The sequence below is a fragment of the Tenrec ecaudatus genome, chromosome Y (assembly GCF_050624435.1).
Source record: "Tenrec ecaudatus isolate mTenEca1 chromosome Y, mTenEca1.hap1, whole genome shotgun sequence".
NCBI classification, from domain to species: domain Eukaryota; kingdom Metazoa; phylum Chordata; class Mammalia; order Afrosoricida; family Tenrecidae; genus Tenrec; species Tenrec ecaudatus.
In genome coordinates, this window is record NC_134549.1 from 3,371,324 (window position 1) to 3,392,563 (window position 21,240).

A 21,240-nucleotide genomic window follows, 5' to 3' on the forward strand; every position below is an offset into this window, starting at 1 on the left:
TTAAAGTGGATCTTCTTAAAGCAGCATATATTTTCATGTATTTTCTTATTTTTTTCATTTTATTCTTTTGATCATAAAACTTTATCCATTTACATTTTTAAATGATATAACAATGAAGAACTTTTTACTGTACCGTTTTTACCGTACATTTGCCTATAATGCCCAATTGTATATTCATATTTGTAGTCATCTACTGTGTTTTCCCTTTGGGCACATTTTTGTTATCCTCAGATGGCTAATATTTAGCATCTTAAAATGATCTTTAAGTTAATCACAAATTTGTTACAAATAATCTGTTCCTATATGGCTCCTCTCTTTTTTTATAAATTATCTTTATACTTTGTGCATCAGTATCCTATAATTTTAATCATTTGTCTCTTAAATGTGTAAGATACAGCACATAGAATTAGAATATTAAATGTAGTCTACACCTTTTTGCTAGGTAAACGATAGGAAATTACACTTAGGAAAAACTGTACATTTCATATGTATTTATACTATAAAGTGTAATTAGGATTTCTTGTAGGGTATTTCTTTTGGTTAGACACCTCCCCTGTTTTATGCCTCTATTTTAAAAGTATAGAATTCTTAACATTTACTCAGCATCATGATCAGACCATTACATTTAGCAATCAACAGCATGGGTGCAAAAAAAAATACTCCATAGAAACCTTTGTTTGAATGCTTTATATTTTCACAGACTAGAAACTAAACCTGTTGGACAATCAGTTACAAATATAACCCCCAAGTTCATTTGCCCATACATATGAGTATTGTTTAAAACATGTCTTCTTCCTTGGTTTCATTTTGCAAAAAACAAACGAACAAACAAAACATGTCTTCTTTGTAGCAGGTAGACCTGCCACCACTTGCTTCCCTGAGTTCACAGATCTATTGTCACCTGTAGTTTTCCTGTCACTTGTCTAGCTCTCCTCTCCTGTTAAGTTTGTTTCCTGGTAGACATTAAAATCTTCTGCTACTGCCAGTACTACTGCTACTGCTTGAACAACCCAAGCAACCTTGGTTTCATGGTTTGATTAAGTATTGACCTCTACTACCATAAGGGCCAGAGCTTCTGCCCCCAAACTTTCGTCCCTTCATTGGTCTGAAATTAGTAGACTGATAGTTGTAATTGCAAAAATCATTGTAGCTTCTACCACCTCCAAAATGCATTATAACCACCCAATTGCTGCCATATCCACTACCACCACAGTTGCCACCAAGCCACCACATCTGCCCTAACCAAAGTTGTCATTTCCCCCATATCACCTCTTTGGCCACAAACTAGTTTTCCAGAATTGCTTCAACCATGTTAACTGGAAGAGTCACTGGCCATCTCTCACTTCAACAGGGCTTTTCTTACTTCACAGATGTGGCCATTCATAGTATGGTGTTTCTGAATGATACCTTTATGTACGGAATCATAGATAACAAAAGTCACCAAAGCAAAGCCCCTACTCTTGCCACGGCCTCAGTCAGTCATGAGTTCAATAATTTCAGTTTTTCCATATTGCTCAAAATAATTTTGCTGCTATCTCCTTTCCATTTCTTCTTTGATGCCATGGACAAAGATATTTTTCACAGTTAAATGGGCACTTGGTCTTTGAGAGTCTTCTTGTGAGACAGTCCTCTCTTTGGTTCCTCAAGTCTTCCATCCACATTATGTGACTTTGCACTCATGGCTGCATTCACCTCTTCCACAGTAGTATAAGTGACTACACCTGAAGTACTTGGTCTTCATATTTCTCATTACCACACAATCCATGTACCTACCCCATTGCTCAAAATGTCGCTGCCGACTCACTCTTGCCTGTTGTTTAAAAGCTGAACCCTTTGATGAAGATTTTCTGCAGGGGTTCCGACTCTTTCAGAGACTCTGACTTACACAGGATGGCAGGGAGGGATTTGGATGGGGGATGGGGAGGAATAATCTTAACGAGCTTTATCTGCAGTTTCCACAGACAGAAAGTCATGTTTACTTTTTATCTCAGATTTTCTTGAATATATTTAAAATATATGGTCTTTGAATTTTTCTACTTGGAATTTGTTGAGCTTTGTGAATGTGTAAATTTATGGTTTTTTGTAAAATTTGAGAAGTTTTCCATTCATTAAAAAACACTTTTAATTAGGTGAAATTTTACAGAACAAATCATTAATTTTATACTCAACAATTCATACATATTTTGTTAGAACTCTCATCTATTGCATCCCTTTAATGTAGCACCATTTATCCTGATTTTTGTTTTCTTGATCTATTATCACTACTTTTCTAAGGCCCTGGCATTGTTTTTGGGTAAGCATTTCTCTTTTTATTTTAAATGGACGATTGTTCTACAACATGGGTGGTTTTTAGTTCCAGACCTGATGTATGTCAGCCATCGTCTTTTTTTTAAAAACATTTTATTAGGGGCTCATACAACTCTTATCACAATCCATACATATACATACGTCAATTGTGTAAAGCACATCCGCACATTCCCTGCCCTAATCATTTTCTTTTTTTCTCCTCTTTTTTACATTTTATTGGGGGCTCACACAGCTCTTATCACAATCCACACATATACAAACATCAATTGTATAAAGCACAGCCATACATTCCCTGCCCCAATCATTCTCAAAGCATTTGCTCTCAAACTGATTACAAGGATCCACATGTGACCTCCTTCCTGGGAGATGGATGGCAGAGAAGGGGAGGAAGGGAGACTCCGGATAGGGCAAGATATGACAAAATAACAATCTACAAATTATCAAAGGCTCATGAGGGAGGGGGAGAAGGGAGGGAGGTGGAAAAAAAGGGGGGGAAAACTCAGCCATAGTCTTTTTTATCCCATCTATGTTTAATCTGTTATCCTGGTTTCTCTTATGATTTTGAATATTCTTCCACATTTTTCTTCTGCACAAGATTTTCTATTTGCCATTATTATTTTATATCCTTTCTGATTCTCATTTTTACTTCTAGATCAACCATAATGTATGTTTATTGGGTGATTTCTCATAGGTCTTGTAAGCACTATTCAATTTTTAATAATCCATTCATCAATAATCATTCCCCATATTTTTCTCTAGATTCATTAGGAAAAGAGGAAACTGAGACTAAATATACTCAAGAAAGCTTATAAGTCAATGACTTCATGCCTTTATGATTCACCATTTTAGTAAACCAATTTATAAATTTCCATCAATCAATACTGTGAGGGGACAAGCATGCTCTTTGATGTGCAGAATCTTCATGAAGGTTGAAAATTTCAGGATCTGGATTCATAATAGAAATCCAGCCTAGATTAGGGAATTGCCAAGGCTGCTGTGCTACAGTTGATTAAGATTTGGTTAGCCCAGCGCTTGTCATACAATACATATTTACATATACTGTTCAGAAGCTTGGGCGTACACACAGACCTTCTTTCACTTCTAACCGTCTGGCCTCTTACACACTCTTATTCTCAAAATCTCCCTTGCGAGGTTGTGTCTTAATACTCAGAAGAACTCTTTTAATTTCAGATGCTCCAGCTTTCACTGTCATCTTTCAAATCAGATCAAGAGGTGCTAATGAAATATTCATAGTCAGCCTAAGTCTTTGCTGAATTATTCTACTTCCCTTTAAGAAGTGGACCCATACAAAATGAGTGTGCTCGTCTAATTGCCTGTTCTCTTTAACTCGCAGCCTTAGAAGGGGTTTGTGTTCATGGGAACATCACATTACCTGCCAAGATACATTTAAAAACAAATTGCTTTCTCAAAATTAAGGAAGTGAAACTTTTTCCTCTGGTATTTCCTATGAGGGGAAATTAATGAAGGGGAAATAATGGGTTAGATGACCAACAGGTATTAACTTGAGTGAAGGGAAACATAATATTCCCTATAAGGGAGATGAGCAAAAACAGTGAGGCAAGTGGGGAATAGGCCAAGTCATTAGGGGTTTGATAATTGCTGAATGCAAAAATGATGTTATAGTATTTAAACCCCCCACCTAATTAATGGTAAGAAGTTTATAAACAGAAAATGTAAACCTTAGAACTTCTAGAGAAGAAAACACTCTGCAAAGTACAAGTTTTTTAATAATAACAATAGTATTTATATATTTATTGTAGCCATTTAGGAAAATACAGAAAACAAATAAGAAAATAAGATCACATATTTTATAATCTGGTAATATATATTGTAACGTCATATATATATAATTTGTAGATGAGATTCAGGTTGGGGAATCTTCAGAATATTTACCTTGAATGAAACTGTGAATCATGCTTGCATTGTACTGATTTCTCTTGACATTTTATAATAAAATATTTCTCCAGTCAAAAAAAAAAGAATTAGGTCTAGTCTGTGATATCTTCTGAAATGTTTAAGACTTAACTCTTTAAAATTCTAAGTAACTTCTGAGATAATTTGGTCTAAGATGATATTTATTATAGCACAGAGCTTACTTATTTGGAGAATTAGTTTAAACCAACTATTGTAGAAAATTACAAATCCTGCAGAAAAATGTGCTGTATTTCTATATGCCAATGAATTCATTCAAAGTTTGACATAGTTCAAATGATATTTAAAATTTTGTTAAATGGTTACAAAAAACTGTAACCATTTGACTTTAGTTAAACATTTCAGTTTACAGCTAATAATTTTTTTTCATTTTCTTTTTTTACATTTTATTAGGGGCTCATGCAACTCTTATCACAGTCCATACATATACATACATCAATTATATAAAGCACATCCACACATTCCCTGCCCAAATCATTCTCAAAGCATTTGCTCTCCACTTAAGCCCTTTGCATCAGGTCCTCTTTTTTTTCCCCCCTCCCTCCCCTGTCCCCCTCTCTCATGTGCCCTTGGTAATTTATACATTGTTCTTTTGTCATATCTTGCCCTATCTGGAGTCTCCCTTCCCCACTTCTCTGCTGTCCAACTCCCAGGGAGGAGGTCATGTGGATCCTTGTAATCAGGTCCCCATTTCCAATCCACTCACCCTCCACTCTCCCAGCATCGCCCCTCACACCCCTGGTCCTGAAGGTATCATCCACCCTGGATTCCCTATGCCTCCAGCCCCCATATGCACCAGTGTATAGTCTCTGCCCTATCCAGTCCTGCAAGGTAGAATTCAGATCATGGTAGTTGGGGGGAGGAAGCATCCAGGATCTGGGGGAAAGCTGTGTTTTTCATCGGTACTACCTCGCACCCTGACTGACCAATCTCCCCTCCTAAACCCCTCTATGAGGGGATCTCCAGTGGCCGACACTTGATCCTTGGGTCTCAACTCTGCTCTTCCCCCTTCATTCAATATGGTATATATGTATATATACATACACATACACACATATATATACATATATATATATCTTTTTTTAAAAGATGCCTTATACCTGGTCCCTTTGGCACCCCCTGATTGCACTGGCTTGTGTGCTTCTTCCATGTGGGCTTTGTTGCTTCTGAGCTAGATGGCCGCTTGTTCACCTTCAAGCCTTTAAGACCCCAGACACTATCTCTTTTGATAGTCTGGCACCATCAGATTTCTTCACCACGTTTATTTATTCACCCGCTTTGGCTTCAGCAGTTGTGTCGGGAGAGTGAGCATCATAGAGTGCCAATTTAATAAAAGAAAGTATTCATGCATTGAGGGAGTGCTTGAGTAGAGGCCCAAGGTCCTTCCGCCACCTTAATACTAAACCTATGAATGTAGACATTTAGATCTATTTCCCCGTCCTCATATATATGTTTGCATGTACATGTCATTGTCTAGACCTCCATAAATGACCTTTGACTCCCAGCTCCTTCCTCCCTCTCCCTTGACTTTCCTCCTGCCCCACAACCATACTCCGTCCCCACCTGGGCTACCGCTATACCTCTTCTCTACGCAACCTTACCCTTGATCATTCCCCACCAGGCCTGCCACCCCCCCTCACTACCATTTTTGGTCCCATGTTGTTCCCTTGTCCCTGTGTTTGTTAACACCACTTCCTTACCCTCCTCCCCCCGCCCACTCCAAGTGCCCCCGGAATTCTCTGTCCCATTGTTTTTCCTCCAGATAGTTAATCCAGCCTGTCCTATTCAGACAGACCTGTGGAGAAACTAACATGCACGAAAACAAACAAAATGAAAACAAAGCAACAGTATACAACCAGACAAAAAAACAAACCACTGACAAAGAGCAAAACAAAACACTTCAGAAAAGAAAGGCTTGTAGTTTGTTCAAGGATGATTTGCTGGCTCTTAGGAGCGTTTTCCAGTCCAGTCTGTTGGGGCACCACGCCCTGGCCCCAAAGTCCACTTTCAGCATTCCCTGGGCACTTTGCTGTTCCACTGCACTCCCCCAGTGCTTTGCCTTGGTGTGGTGGGATCAGTTCAGGTGCAATTCCCACACTCTGACTCTGGTGCTGTCCCCTGTATCGCCCTTAGTCACTGAGGGGCATCATTTCTCATAGTGGGGCCAGCCATGTTGTTCTCTCTGGACTGGCTGTTCTACTCAGGAACATCATCCTCACGGCCTGGTGGGCCAGGCTGTGTTACACTCTCTCCTCCTGCCTCTTCATCTGCTCCCGTGTGCTCTGATCAGATATGTCCATTTCCCGGAGCTGCAGAATCAATGTCATCCTTTGGAAAAAAATTTTTTTCCGGGGAGGGGGCAGGAATCCACATAATTTTTGGTGCTGGGGCCAGCCTCTCAGACCTCTCCACTGGTTCCCTACTCCATGCCGGGATATTGCATTCACACCTTGTGGCACTGGGTTGAAAGTCTGGTCCCACTTTCCCAGGGGGAGATATAAAAAATACCCTCACCTTGGGTGGATTAGTGCCTTATGCCCCCACTCCCCTTTTCTTCCTTATATTCATCCTTTTGTTTTCCCTTCCCCCCCTCTCCACTATTGTCTACCATGTGCATCCCTGGTTTTGTTCTGGTCTCTGCCATACCACACAGTCTTCTCCCCAAAAATGTTTGTATATAGTAGCTTTTTCCCCTATGCCACTTTTGCATTTTAAAAAGATTTTTTAATACTTACCAAAGTGGGCTCATGTTGTACTTGTCCTTTTGTGCCTGACTTACTTCGCTTAGCATGATTTCCTCCAGTTCTTCCCATGCCTCTATGTGCCTCATACGTTCATCACTGCTTTTTAGTGATGCCTAGTACTCCGTTGTATTTATATACCAGATTTTTAATCCAATCATCAGTTGATGGGAATTTGGGTTGCTTCCAACTCCTTGCAATTGTGAACTGTGCCATAATGAACATTGGAGCACAGATGTCTGGTCTTGGTTTGTTTCTGGCCTCTTCTGGGTATATGCCCAGTAGGGGAATTGCTGGGTCATATGGTAACTCTACTTCCATCTGTTTTAGGTATCGCCAGATTGATTTCCATAGTGGCTGTACATACTTACAGGCCCACCAGCAGTGGATGAGCCCTTCATAATCACACATGTTGGTGTGCTGCTTCCATGTGGGCTTTTTTTCTCCATGTAAGCCCCTGGCATCTTGTCCCTCCCCATACCCTCCTCCATCATTAACCCTTAATAATTTATCATTTATTATAATTTTGTCATATCTTGCACTGTCTGATGTCTCCTTTCATCCACTTTTCTGTTGGCCGCCCCCCAGAAAGGAGTTTATATGTAGATCCCTGTAATTGGGATCTTTCCACCCAACCCTCCCTCAACCCTCTAAGTATCGCTACTCACCACTGGTCCTGAAGTCTACAAAGAAGCACACAAGCCTGTGTGATCACAAGAGGTTGAAGGGATCAGGTAGCAGACACATCATTGTGTGATCACCTTCCCCATATAAACACTGAAGATGAAGATGTGCATAAGTAAGTGTGGTGAAGAAGGCTGATGGTGCCTGGCTATAGAGAGATATAGCACCTGGGGTCTTAAAAGATTGAAAAGTACACAAGTGGCCATCTAGCCCAGAAGCAACTGGTACAGATAGGAACTAGAAACACAGAGAATCCATGGCAGGTGATCCCTTCAGGACCAGTGGTGCATATGTGGCCTGGAGGCACAGGGAATCCATGGTGGATGATACCATTTACTAAAACTCTTACAGTGCTTAGAAAGGATGAAAAACTCATAAGTTAATTTTATGAAGCAAATACAGCCTTGATACCAAAACCAACAGAGGCACCTCTTTAAAAAAATTCTTTTTTTGCTCCTGGGAAGAGTTTTAAAAAATAATTTTATTAGAAGCACATACAACACTTATCAAAAGCCATACATAAATCAATTTTATAAAGCACATTTGTACATTTGTACATTTCCTTTTCAGATTATTCTTTGTTGGTGTTCAGAATTCCAACAGATTTTTGTGTGTTTTCGTTCATACATTACGGAATTCATTTATTAGATTTTGTATCCTGAAGATTCTTTAGGCTTTACTATGTAATAAGATCAATGGTAAAGGACAAGACAATATTTCAATCGGATGTACATAGAGTCACTGTGAGTTAGTATGGACTTGATGGGCTCTAACTACAACAACGTGTAATAGGATCATGTCATTTGCAAAAGAAGTAAAGGATAACTTGATGTTCTTACTTGAATTGCTTTTTGTTTCTTGCATAATTTACCTGGCTTGCCATATAAAATTGTGTAGTTGTCATGAGATGATATCTATGTCTTTTCCTTAGTCGTAAGCGAAAAACTCGTGGACTTTTTCCACTGAGTATGAAGTTAACTGCATGTTTCAGACCCACTATGGTTGAGAAATTTCCTTTCTGTTGTTACCACACTGTTTGTGGCACGAAAGGGTGTTGGACTTGACAAAATTCTTCAGTACATTGAGATAATCACAATTTTGTTTTTATTTGCTAAATTAGCATGGTATATTTCCTTGCTAATTTCAGATGTTAACTTCATGTTTATGTATTATGTATTTCATTTTGATAGGATTTAAAATTGTTGCTGCATTTAGCTTAATGAGAGATATTCTGCGGTCATATATTAATGTATTAAAATGTAATCCCTGCACTACTGATAAACATATAAGGGCTGATAAGGTGATTTCTATAAATATTTGGTAGATTTTTGCCTGTGAAGATGACCGGGTTTGTACTTCTTTGGGGGGCAGTTTTCAGATTAGGGCTTTTCATGTGTTTAGATTAGTATTTCATGTGTTACAGATTTATTGGGATCTGCTAGTTCTTTTAGAAGTAATGTAGGAAAAGTATGCTGCTAGAAACTTGCTCATTTAACCAGAGTTGGCTCATTTCTTCTCATAATATTATTCATTTTTTTCTGTGATTATTTTTATTCCTGTAAAATTTAATAATATGTTCTACATTCATTTTTTTTATTTTGGATAACCACCAGTTCCCTTCTTTTCTTTGTAAGTCTAGGTTAAAAAAATGCTTGCTGATTTCATTGAACATAAAAAAATTAATTTCAATGGGGCTCACACAGTCTTATTACATTCCATACATACATCCACTGTGTCAAGCACATTTGTATATTAGTTTCCATCATCATTCTCAAAATATTTGCTTTGTACTTGAACCCTTGGTATCAGTTGCTCATTTTTACACTCTCTCCCTCACCCTCCCTTGCTCATGAACACTTGATAATTTATGATTCATTATTATTTTTTCATGTTTTAACCTGATTCATGTCTCCCTTCATCCACTTTTCTGTGTCCATTCCCTCCTTTCTCCCCCGACTTTCTCTTTCTCCCCCCACTTTTTCCTTATCCTTCTATTATTGATACTCTCAATATCAGTATGAGGGGTTTTTCTATCTTGGATTCCCTGAGTTTACAGCTCTTTATCTGTACCCATGTACATGCTCTGATCTAGTTGGATTTGTAAGGTAGAACTGTGGTCATGATAGTGCGGGGCATGGGGTGGGAGCAGTAATAGCTAGAGGAAAGTTTTATGTTTCATTAGTACTATATTGCTCTGATGGGCTTGTTTCTTGATTGTGACCCTTCTGTAAGGGGATGTCCAATTGTCTACAGATGGGCTTTGAGTATCCCCTCTGTACTCCCCCTTATTCACAATGGTAAGATATTTTTGCTTTGGGTCTTAGATGTCTGATATCTGATCCCATGCACACCTCCTGAACACACAGACTGGTGTGCTTCTTTAATGTGGGCTTTAATGCTTCTCAGTTAGATGGCTGCTTGTTTATATTCAAGCTTTTAAGGCCCCAGATGTTGTATCTTTTAATAGCCAGGCACTATCCACTTTGTTCACCACATTTGCTATGCACCCACTTTGTCTTCAGCGATTGCGTCAGGATGATGAGCATCATGAATGCCAGGTTATTACAACAAAGTGTTCCTTCATTGAGGGCATGCTTGTGTAGAGAAACAATGTCCGTCTGCTACATTAATACTAAACCTATAAATATATATACATAGATCTCTTTCCCTATCATTATATATAAATATATTTACATATGTACATTCTTGTTTTAGGCCTCTATAAATGCCCTTTGCCGCCTCCTTCTTTCCTCTATTTTCTTTTACTTTCCTCTTGTCTCACTATCATATTCGGCCTTCATTCAGGTTTTGGTAATTCCTCTCAGTTACATGACCCGTGATCAAGCCCTACCAAGCATCCCACACCTTCCTCACCATCAATTTTAGATCACTTGTTGTTCCCTTGTCCCTGGATTTGTTAACCTGACTTCCTTTTCCATACCTCCCCCTCTCCCATGTCCCCAACCTCCCTGAAACGTCAGCCCATTGTTTTCTCCTCTGGATTGTTTATCCTGCCTATCTTATCTATATAGATTTTCAGAGACAATAATAAGCACATAAACAAGACAACCTAACAAAGAAATAAAAGAAAACAAAACAAAAGCAATAAAAACCAACAACCAAAAAAGATAAGCCTATAAATAGTTCATAGTCTATTTCTTAACCTTTAGGAACATCAAGCCTGATGTGGTGCCACGCCCTGGCTCCACAGTCTATTTATGGTGTTCCCTTGGGACTTCACATTTTTGCTTCTGTTGCTGTTCTGTTGCACATCCTAAGTGTTTCATCCCAGTGTTGTGGGGTCAGATAGGCGCAATTGCCACACTCTCCAGACTTTATCATGAAGCATCAAGACATGAATGCAATATATGGGCATGAAGCAGGGAACCAGTAGAGAGGTCTGAGAAGCTGGCCCCAATCTCAAGTACATGAGCAGACCCCCTCCTCCCAGAAGAATTCACATTATCGAACTTTTAAAAACTTAAGAGTTTTATTGATTTTTCTACTATTTCTTTACATTCTATATCCTATATCTCTTTTCAGATTTTTGTTTTCTTTTTTATGTGCTGCATGTGATATTTTCTAGTGGATATTTTCATAGGTGATGTTTTTTTCTTGTGTTCTTTTTTACTTTTATCATCCTTTTTACGAAGATAATTATAGCTACAGATGCTTTTTCCCCAATTATTTAAGACCTTTATTAACAGGTGCTTGCAGTTTGTTGATTTAAAAAAAATCAAAATGTAAACTTTTTATTACAAATTAAAACTTAGGTTCTTCAAAGTCTCAACTTGACCAGATATGAAACAGTTTAAAAACCTTTAAATGTATATTGAGAAAAACCAAGCTTTTACAAAAACACGTTTGTTATTACCAACTAGGTAATATCCTATTTACCAAATAGGTAAAAATAATAAAAACCCCATGCTGCATAGATAATGCAGATAGTTCTAGTTATCTGGTCAGTGGGCAAAAAGCAAACACTTAAGGTCTTCAGCTCCAATCTTTTGTTCGCTTCTTATTGCTGGAATTTCATATTCGTTTCTTCTTGTTGGATGATGGTAAATATGGTAAGCCGGCATTTACTCAGCCCCTCCCTCGGGAGTGGACGAATTCTTAGCTGGTGGATCAGCTGCTTTTGTCTCTTTGCCATATTGTGGCTTTGGCTTATCTAGACATCTCCGTCGGTAATTGAAGTTGCGGAGGTAGCATAACGACATTGAGGTGGCTTCTCACCTTGAGTTTCATCTTGATTTTCCTTATCCTCTTCATTGCCATTTCTTTAGGCTGCCGTTGGCTAGGAGGGCCCCTGCAAAATCTTGGCCTATAACCTGGATACATATTCTGTCTCACTGGTCTACCTTCTTTTCCTGCACCCTGCTTGTCAACAGCCTCCATCACTTCTGGCCCACGAAGGTTGGAATACTGTGGCTACGCCCATAGGGTCTCTGAATGTAGTCAGGTGAGAACCATCCTTGCTTGTGGTAAGGCCCTACACTGTTGGGCCTGGCCTTAGGCAGTGGTCTCCAATGCCTCATTCTTTTCCCTGCTCTCACTACTCTGGTAATTCTGCTGGTAATTGCATGGAGGACCCCTATGATGTGGGTAACGCCTATAATGGTTAAGGTCTGCTGCATACATACTGCCTTGCACTGGAACGCCACCAGGACCTGTAACATTTGCTGCCTCCGCAACATTTACTCCTTCAACAACATCAAACTCCACACTCTCTCCATCTTCTACACTGCAAAGGTACATCCTGGGGTTATTCTTCTTTATGGTAGTCTGGTGTAAAAACACGTCTTCCTTGGTGTCATTCCTGTTAATTAAACCATATCTGTTTCTTACATTGAACCATTTTACTGTTCCAAAACCTTCCTAGTCCCCGTCTGCAGGCGCTGCCAATGTGAGGCCACCTGGACCTCAGCTCCCTGCGCTGCCACCCACGGTGCCAGACTTGTCCATGGCGCTGAGGGCTGGGGCAGTGGGCGGCTGCTAGGTCTCAGCCTCGCTGCTCACAGTTGCAGTGATGTTGACTGGGGCTGGCTGGGCAACTGTGGCTCCTCCAGGGGTGTGATAGTAACTTGGCCTTGGCAGCTGGGGGGCCTCTGGGAGACCTCAAGGCTCTCTGGGGTCTGCTGTTCACTCCTACTACTGATCAAACTGCTGCAGATGTTCTTTGTGCCTTGCTTTTGCTGTGCCCTGTAACTTTGATAGCAGTTGTTCATTTCCATTTGACTTCTCTTTTTCTGTTTGTTTCTCACGTTACATTTTAGTTGCTTATTAATAAGACTGGTAATATTCATAGAAGATAAGCTAGAACATACACAACTTAGAATTATTATAAAATAGACTTAGATATGCTTTAGCCTTTATTTTTAATTTCACAGTATGAGAGAAAAAATAATTTATATGACTTTAGTACTTTAAGATTTACTAAGACTTGACTTGACAATTCATTTGCTGAGTTCTTGAGAATAATAGTGGAAAAGGTATATTGTGCTGTCATTGGTAACATGCTCTACATATCTCTGCTGTATTGTGTCCTGCAATACCTTTTGGATCTTTCATGGAAATTATTTCAATTTTGAATATAGTATAATGAAATCTTTACAATTTTATCAGTATTTGTTTGTTTGTTTATATCCAAAATCTGTTTCATCTCTTTGTCTTTTTCAGTAAGATGAGTCTCAAATTTCCATTTTGGTGAATTTTATTAGTGTATTTTATTACTTTGATCATTAACATTAGAATTTTGCATTGTGTAATTTTAAAAAGTGTGCCTGCAATTAGTTATTTCAACTATGCAATTTTTTACAACAAATTTCTTTTTGCTTTTAAACTCAGACTACTGCATCCTTTCTTAATGCTATAGGGTATCCAGACTTACATGTAGATTTTGGAAACACATTATTCACTGCTATCATGAAGCATAACCATTAGTCTTTGGATAACTGCTTCCTTATCTTAATTGTGGAATCATCTCATACCCTACCACTTTATTATATTTATTCGTTAAATTATTATGTACACATGCACACTCATGAATACACACATATATTGCACACATTCTCTTGTATAGGATTGCTTTGAGTCAGAATCAACATGGTATAAATGGGTTTGGGATAGATTTCTATATAAATATCATATATCTCTCTGAAGTTCAAAGAATTCTTTAGTTACTAGCTTTAATAGTTGTTGCCTAAATTTGAATACTAGCAAATAGCAGTGTACTTCAAAGTAATCTGGAATATTTTTTAGTGAAGAATATGATACCATTCCTCCAGAATATGCCAATCCCAGCATAGTATGCTATGTAATTCTCCAATTTTAAATGATCAATGCCAGTTGATTTCAGCTTACACATGCATAGGATACTTTATCTTACAGTTAACTGATCCTTTATTATCATTTTATTGGGGGCTCATGCAATTCCAATCACAATCCATACATACATCCATTTTGTCAAGCACATATATACATTTGTAGCCATCATCATTCTCAAAACATTTTCCTTCTACTTGAGCCCTCAATATCTGCTGCTCATTTTCTCCCTCCCTCCCCACCCCCAACTCATGAATCCTTCATCATTCATAAATTACTATTTTGTCATATATTACACTCTCCAATGTCTCTCCCTGGCCTTCTCTGCTGTCCCTCCCCCAGGGAGGAGGCTATACCTAAATTATTGTAATCATTTCCCCCTTTCTAACCCCACATTCCCTTCACCCTCCAGTCATCGCCATTCTCACCACTGATCCTGAAGGAGTCATCTGTCCTGAATTCCCTGTGTTTCCAGTTGCTATCTGTACCTACGTACATCCTTGGGTTTAGCCAGGTATGTAAGGTAGAATTGGGATCATGAAATGTGTGGGTGAGGGAGGTGGGTGTAGGGGTTGTGGCATTTAAGAACTAGAGGAAAGTTATATGTTTCATCATTGCTACACAGCATCCTGTTCGGCGGTACTCCTCCCCATGACCCTCTGTAAAGTGATGTCCACTTGACTACATATGGGCTTTAGTTCCCCAACCCACACTTCCCCTATTTCACAGTGATATATATTTTTTTGTTCTGTGATTCATAATGCCTGATCCCATCAACACCTAGTGATCACACAGGTTGGTATGCTTCTTCTATGTGGTATTTTTAGCTTAAGTTAGATGGCAGCTTGTTTATCTTCAAGCATTTAAAACCTCAGACACTATGTCTTGTGATAATCGGGCACCATCAGCTTTCTTCACCACATTTGCTTATGCACCCTCTTTGTCTCAGTGATCCTGCAAGGAAGGTAATTTTTGTTCTTGTTGCTGGCATCCTGTATTATCTGATCAGCATACAGATTAAGTAGGTGGGGTGAAAGGGTGCAATGCTTAAATACATTGTACTGGAATGTGTATTGCTTAGTCTTGGAAACTCAGAAGGCCAGTTGTGCCCTGACTCAATGGCAGTTGAGGTTTTGAGTTTGGTTCCCACAAGATAGTGTCAAATCTTGATCTCTGCAGCAGTAATTCTGGAAAGAATTCTTAAAAGTTTGTGAGCAGGCCTGCCTCTAGAAGCCTTTTACTCTGAATTCTAGTTTCAGACCATTATATGAGGAAGTACTTTTCCTTCCGTTTCTTGTCAAGCGGTCTCCATATGAGTTCGCCTCCTGTGTGATGACTGCAAAAACAATGACTGTCTCAAGTGGTGGTAAAACCTGATTTGTAAATGTCACCCAATCAGAATTCATAAGTTTCTGGATTTTCTCCTATTTAAGTTCCATGAAATTGTTCTTTACTATAACTCTGTGAATCCGTATAAGTTACTGTCTAATCCTTGATTGTTTTTCTTCCTCCAGTACATTCTTTAACTGGAGCTCAAGCAAGACTTTGATCATCAAAAATATCTGTGCATATTCCATTGGAGAATGAGTTCTTGTGCTACCAATTAAGTTAAGAACTGCCATCCTTGAGAAAATTGTTTATAATTACACAAGGGCACTTCAAAATATTCATGCAGAAAATGGAACTTCAAGAGTATAGTAAGTTTCCTCAATGAAAATGATCAAAACTGTTTACATTTATCTCCCACCATTTATGTTGACCTCCATTTAACAAGACAAGTCCATTTCCAAATTCATTTTCTTCCAACCCTTCTGATCTTGAAAATTCTGTATGGTAGGTTTATCTTTATGGAAACACGTCAAATTCACACAAAGGTAAATTGAGTTTTAGGCATGGTGAATCGTCTTCATTAATGAAAACATTGCTTCAGAATGAATACATTTTTAATATGCATTTTTTGTAAAAAGATTCTTACAAAGTACATCAAACATAAAGACTAACAATGCAGCAAGGATCGTCATGCTGACCAATCCAAGGGACCCTAATAAGACATCAAGCTCTGTGTCTGAAATGCTGAATAATATTATAAATCCTATACCTGAAATCACGTAAGTTTATAATTTGTGTTTCATTTAAATAGAACACATGTTTACTTGTTTGTTTTAAAAGACAATGTGCAGTTACATTCACGTGTCCATTTGACACCTGTTCATAACTACACATAGATAAGAAATATCTGTAAGCCAAGTATTAATGGTTGCTTAGTCAGTATTGACTCGACCACAGGAAGCCAAATAATGATTTGATATTACATTAGAGTACCTAAAACTCCATATGCTGTTTACTTTTAGGTAAAATAGCATGCGTGCATGACATTCATGAAAATGTCTGCCGATGACATTCACATATTTCAAATTGCATGTCAAAAATGTATCTTCTGTAAAGGTCCCCACACATTCATTTAAAACTCATCCCTTTGCAACATTCCATGTTCCTACATATCTGCATCTTTGTGTTAGAAATATGTAGATGTTGGTGTGGGTCGGGACATGTAATACAAAGTCAGCCACTAAGCAGAATATTATGAAAAGGGTTAAAAAACACCCTTAGCTGGAAAAGAACCTTCAGCAAACCTGTCCCAAGTTGTTATACTGTGTCCCTCTTCTAAGTGCTGTAGATGAACCTCCACTCGGAGACTGCTCTTTCCTCCATTGGTGTTATAGTCCCAAGGAAGACTTCAGGTGAGGCACAGATAGTGCATCCAAGCCAGTTTTGTTTGTGTTTTGCTTACCTGCTTTTTCTGCCCAAGTGGAACAATCTATCCTATCAAGCACAAGCATGCATTACAAGCATGTTTGACTCAAACCGAAAAGATGTTTTGGCTAGGACTGAATATTTCATGAAGTTGTTAATGTAGAATACTTCCATGGCTCCTGTATTCCTTCTAGACCTCCTAATAATGACATCTCTCTTCAAGCATGATAGAATAAGTGGTTTGAATACCATGCTACCTGTCAGCATATTTGTGAACACTGGAGTCACCTAGAAATATATGACTTAGAAATAAGGACAGTTCTACCAAAGTCGGTGCACAGAAAGGAACTTATACTTTCTCCTTTTGCGTCAACTTCTGGGAAAAGGGGTGTTAACATACAACACTGCCTTGTTTTTGATTAGTAACCCTCAAGGAAAATTCTGATTTGAGTTACACTCATCTTCATTTCGACCGTCCTCACAGTCCATTGATTCATCCTGTGTGTAAAAGTTTATCCATTTGTGACAAAAAGGGAGTATTTCTGGCTCTGATGAGCAACTGTTTCTTGAAGGTATCTGTTAGGAATGTTTACTCAGTTGGGTGTTTAATTTAGTAGCCACATCTGACAGACAGGATCAGCATCCACAGGATCCTGTTGCTGTTTTACAGCTCTGTCCTCAAGGTAAATGCAAACCCAGCTCACTGCATTGGAGTCTCTTGTGCTCACTCAAGGTAGGAGTGCCCTGCGGGTTTCTGAGACTGTAACACTTTACTGCAGTAGAATGCCTCCTCTTCCCAGGCACAGCTGGCAGTTTTGTGCTGGACTCTTATGATTAGCAGCCCCAGTGCGTTACCCACAACACCCCACTAGGACTCCCGTCAAAAATACCAATTACACAAGCCTCAGTTACAATTCCCTGACTTCCCCAAATGACATTTCATCCACTAAAATCTCCTTTTCTCACCTCTCTGGAAACTCTTAAAAGCTTAATCTTGTTATCTAAAGATAAGGGGATTGATCACCAACACTTGTGCTTCTTCAATTTGTGGGCAAATAAATCATCTTTGGCAACCCAGAACTCATTTTGCAGCACTGGTTTTGCACAGATAAGGGCCTAGCATTAAGCCCCTGGCTATTGATCAGCTCATGGAAAGCCTCCATTATTGCCTCTCTAGAGCACAGTGAAACTCTGGTCCCAGGCCTCAGCTTTTGACATGCTTCTGACTAGACTCTGGTAATGAATGTGATAACCATGACACTAGACAGTCAAAGTTGATCATGTGTCCTAACAACTTATATTTTATCCCAGCAGTAGAGCCTGGGTCTTAAGGCTTTCTTGTGCTCTCTTCAGCATGCTAAAGTGTGTACATTTTTTTTCAGCCGATGCCTGGGTTTTGGCACATTGGCATCATCTGCACAGTCAGCTGTGTGTTTCCTAGGGACTACAAAGGATTGCAGCTCCTCTTTGAGGATGTCTGAAATTCAGGGGAAGGCCGAATCCTCACAGATCCAAATATGTCTCTGAAGGAGGAACTTCAAATGAGGCGAGAAATATTTGTCACTAGTCTGTAAGTGGAGCTTACAGAGGCACTACTAAAATGATTAAAAGACATATGAGAATCACAGCAATGTGTTTCAGTCCTTTAAAAGGGACTGTCTTAGAGATGAACTTTGGCAAGGTTTGGAGGAGACAGACAGTTGTTGGTGGAGGGCAAATGAAAGAACTGTAAAATAAAACTTATTGAGTCAATGAGATTTGTAAATTCAAAATTCTCACAATGTCAAAAAAGACAAGGAGAAAGGTGGGTGAAGTCAACACAGCATAGTGACTGCCTGAATGTTCCTTGATGGCATTTTTAACAAACCTGGCTCAGGATGTCACAGAACTTAGAATGGGAGAGGTATTTAAAAACTTTAACAAACTCTTGTAAATTTTGGCATGCTTCCCCTCCATGTCTGCACGTGAGACAGATGTGGACACAGAAACAAAGAGGCTTGACTGAGGTAAAAGATCCTGAGAGTATGAGATTTTGCAGAAGGACATTATGTGAGGCGTGTTTATAACCAAAGGGACTACATATAATTCCTGTATGAGGAAACACTTGAAACTTTGGCCTCAGTGGCTGCCCAGTAGCTGCTAGCAACCAGAGTCATCTATGATGTCACAGTGAGTCAGCTGGTGAAACAATGGATGGCACAGAAGTGATCCCTAAGTGCAGACTAAGCAGCATTTGAGAACCATGCCAAAGAGGCAGGTACCCAAAGAAAAGTGGACTAGAGATGGCCCAGGTTCCTTCTGAAACTGAAGATGTTTCTCCTCACCATGAATCAGCAGATGCAGAAGCCTCCATGAGATCTCTAATCTATGACTGTTCCTCCACTGGGGAAACAGTCTTGAGGGCCCCAGTTGAAGAGTATGCTTTTCAGGCTTTGTCGGAAGGGCTCTCGATGAAAAGATCATCTTACAGATTTAGTGCCTCTGAAGCACATGAAGGTAATGATTTGCTTTCTCTGACATTTCCCAGGAAACTTTGGAAAATCGTTGAAAGCAACCGATTTAAATCAATTTCGTGGGCTGCAAGTGGAACTTCTATAGTGATTAATGAGGAATTGTTTAAGAAAGAAGTTTTGGAAAGGAAATCCCCATTCAATATATTTGAAACTCAAAATATGAAAAGTTTCGCTCGACAGCTAAACCTATATGGGTTCAGGAAAACAGGAAAGAATTGTCAAAGATCTGCTTCTCTGGCTGACTTCCTGGAAGAAGAAAAAGAAGCCTCTGCTTTCAACAAGGTACTCTGAGTTTTTCAGTCACTCATACGTGGAGGCTACATAAGGGTGGTGGTAGAAATTATACACACACACACACACACTCACACACACACATGCATGCGTGGTAATAAAAATCAAGAAAATAATATGAATTTACCAAGGTTAAAGTTACTTGATTTTTAAAAATGTTTCTATCTCAACTGTCAACCTGGTTTGTGCTTTGAGCCCTAAAGATCATGAGATTTTTACCAAGTGCTTAGAATTTCAAGAGTAAACACTATAGAAATGTACTTGAATAAAGGTGTACTGCTACCATAGATGCACTTCTAAAATATTTCTAGCCTAGTAAGTGTAATATGGAGAAAAATGCACATATTCAATGAAGGAAACTGAATTCTGAGGTTGTTAGAATGCTTACTTTGTCTTGCCTTGATCTAACATGATATTAAATTACCTTTCCTTTGGTTTTTAGTTGCAATTCTACCGTAATCCCAATTTTCAACGAGGCTGTCCCCAACTATTAATGAGAATGAAGAGAAGAGTGGGCACTAAAAATGCCTCTCAAATATCAGCATCCTTACTTGATCTCAACCAGAAGCTTTTTTGCTCAGGGAAGGATGTCATTCAGCAGAATACTAGTTCCCAAGATGAAAGTAGAAGAGAGAATTCTCCTTCAACTTCGACAAACCCTCCTGCACCTCAACTCAAGAAGCCGCCTACCAGCACGGGGATCGTTAACACAGTTGTCCCAATCAGAAGTAGTTTTTCTCTTCCACCATTAACTCTAGTCAGTTTATCAGGACAACCTGCTATTTTAAATCAGCAGACCACTTTTTATGTGCGCACCCCTTGTGACCACACACAGGCAAATGGTCACATGGTAAATCTGGTCACACCAACTTTTCCTCTTCAACATGTCTCTCTCCCACACAGCTGTTACTTTGGACCGATGGCAGGTCCTTCCACTCTCCCAAATGGGCACCCTGAGTATTCCGCCAATGAGCTGCCTCCTCTCAAGCACCTAGTAACTGGAAATAAATGGATTTTAGTCCCCGTGATGACTGATATAACTGCTAGATTTCCACCAAGGTGAACCCATGCAATCTCTTCAGCCTAGCAACATCACCCATGTTGCAATTGAACTTCTGCCAAAGAAATAACCATCAGGCAAGATAACAAAGATAAAAATTGTACCTGTTATTTGGACAATAAATGTGCATGGTCCACCATGTTCACTTTCCTTATTTTTCCAACAGTTGAAGAGTAAAAGGATTGAGGTTACTTTTTCTCCCACCAGCAGGTGATTGTAGTGTTTTTAGCATTCAGGCTTCTCAAGAGGGGAGGAACATATAAGTGCTCCTCAGAAAGTAAGACATAATGGTTTAAGAAGGAATAAAGAGTTGGAGACATGAGGCAGGGGCTTGGTTGGGTGAGAGTGAGGGCTAAGAAAGAAGACAGCAGAGGGAGTGAGGAATGCTGAAATAGACTGGGATTAAACCACAGGAAGATCTCAATTGAGTTAGAGTAGGGGAGAGAAAACAGGATTAAATGGCCAATTCCAATTTCTTCAATTACGCTGTATTCTCCTAGTTATTTTGCAGGTAGTCTTTGAAGGCAATGCTTTGCAAGTGTATTTCTCATTTCAAAGTACAGCATACTCAACACAATCCAGTAGCCAGGATCACTGTTGTTAATACCTTCAC

General features: G+C 39.2%; 1 protein-coding gene and 1 pseudogene across 1 annotated transcript in view; one reads left to right on the forward strand and one right to left on the reverse strand.

The window, feature by feature from the left end:
• Positions 1-11,767: 11,767 nt before the first annotated feature.
• LOC142435633 (Y-box-binding protein 1 pseudogene) lies at positions 11,768-16,849 on the reverse strand (annotated as a pseudogene).
• A 2,196-nt stretch (positions 16,850-19,045) lies between these two features.
• Positions 19,046-21,240, forward strand: part of LOC142435634 (heat shock transcription factor, Y-linked-like) — a 43,106-nt gene continuing 40,911 nt past the window's right edge. Inside the window, exons 1-2 of the mRNA XM_075539853.1 lie at positions 19,046-19,558; positions 20,010-20,295. Coding sequence (XP_075395968.1) covers positions 19,046-19,558; positions 20,010-20,295 — 799 coding nt within the window. The remainder of the gene's footprint in view (positions 19,559-20,009; positions 20,296-21,240) is intronic.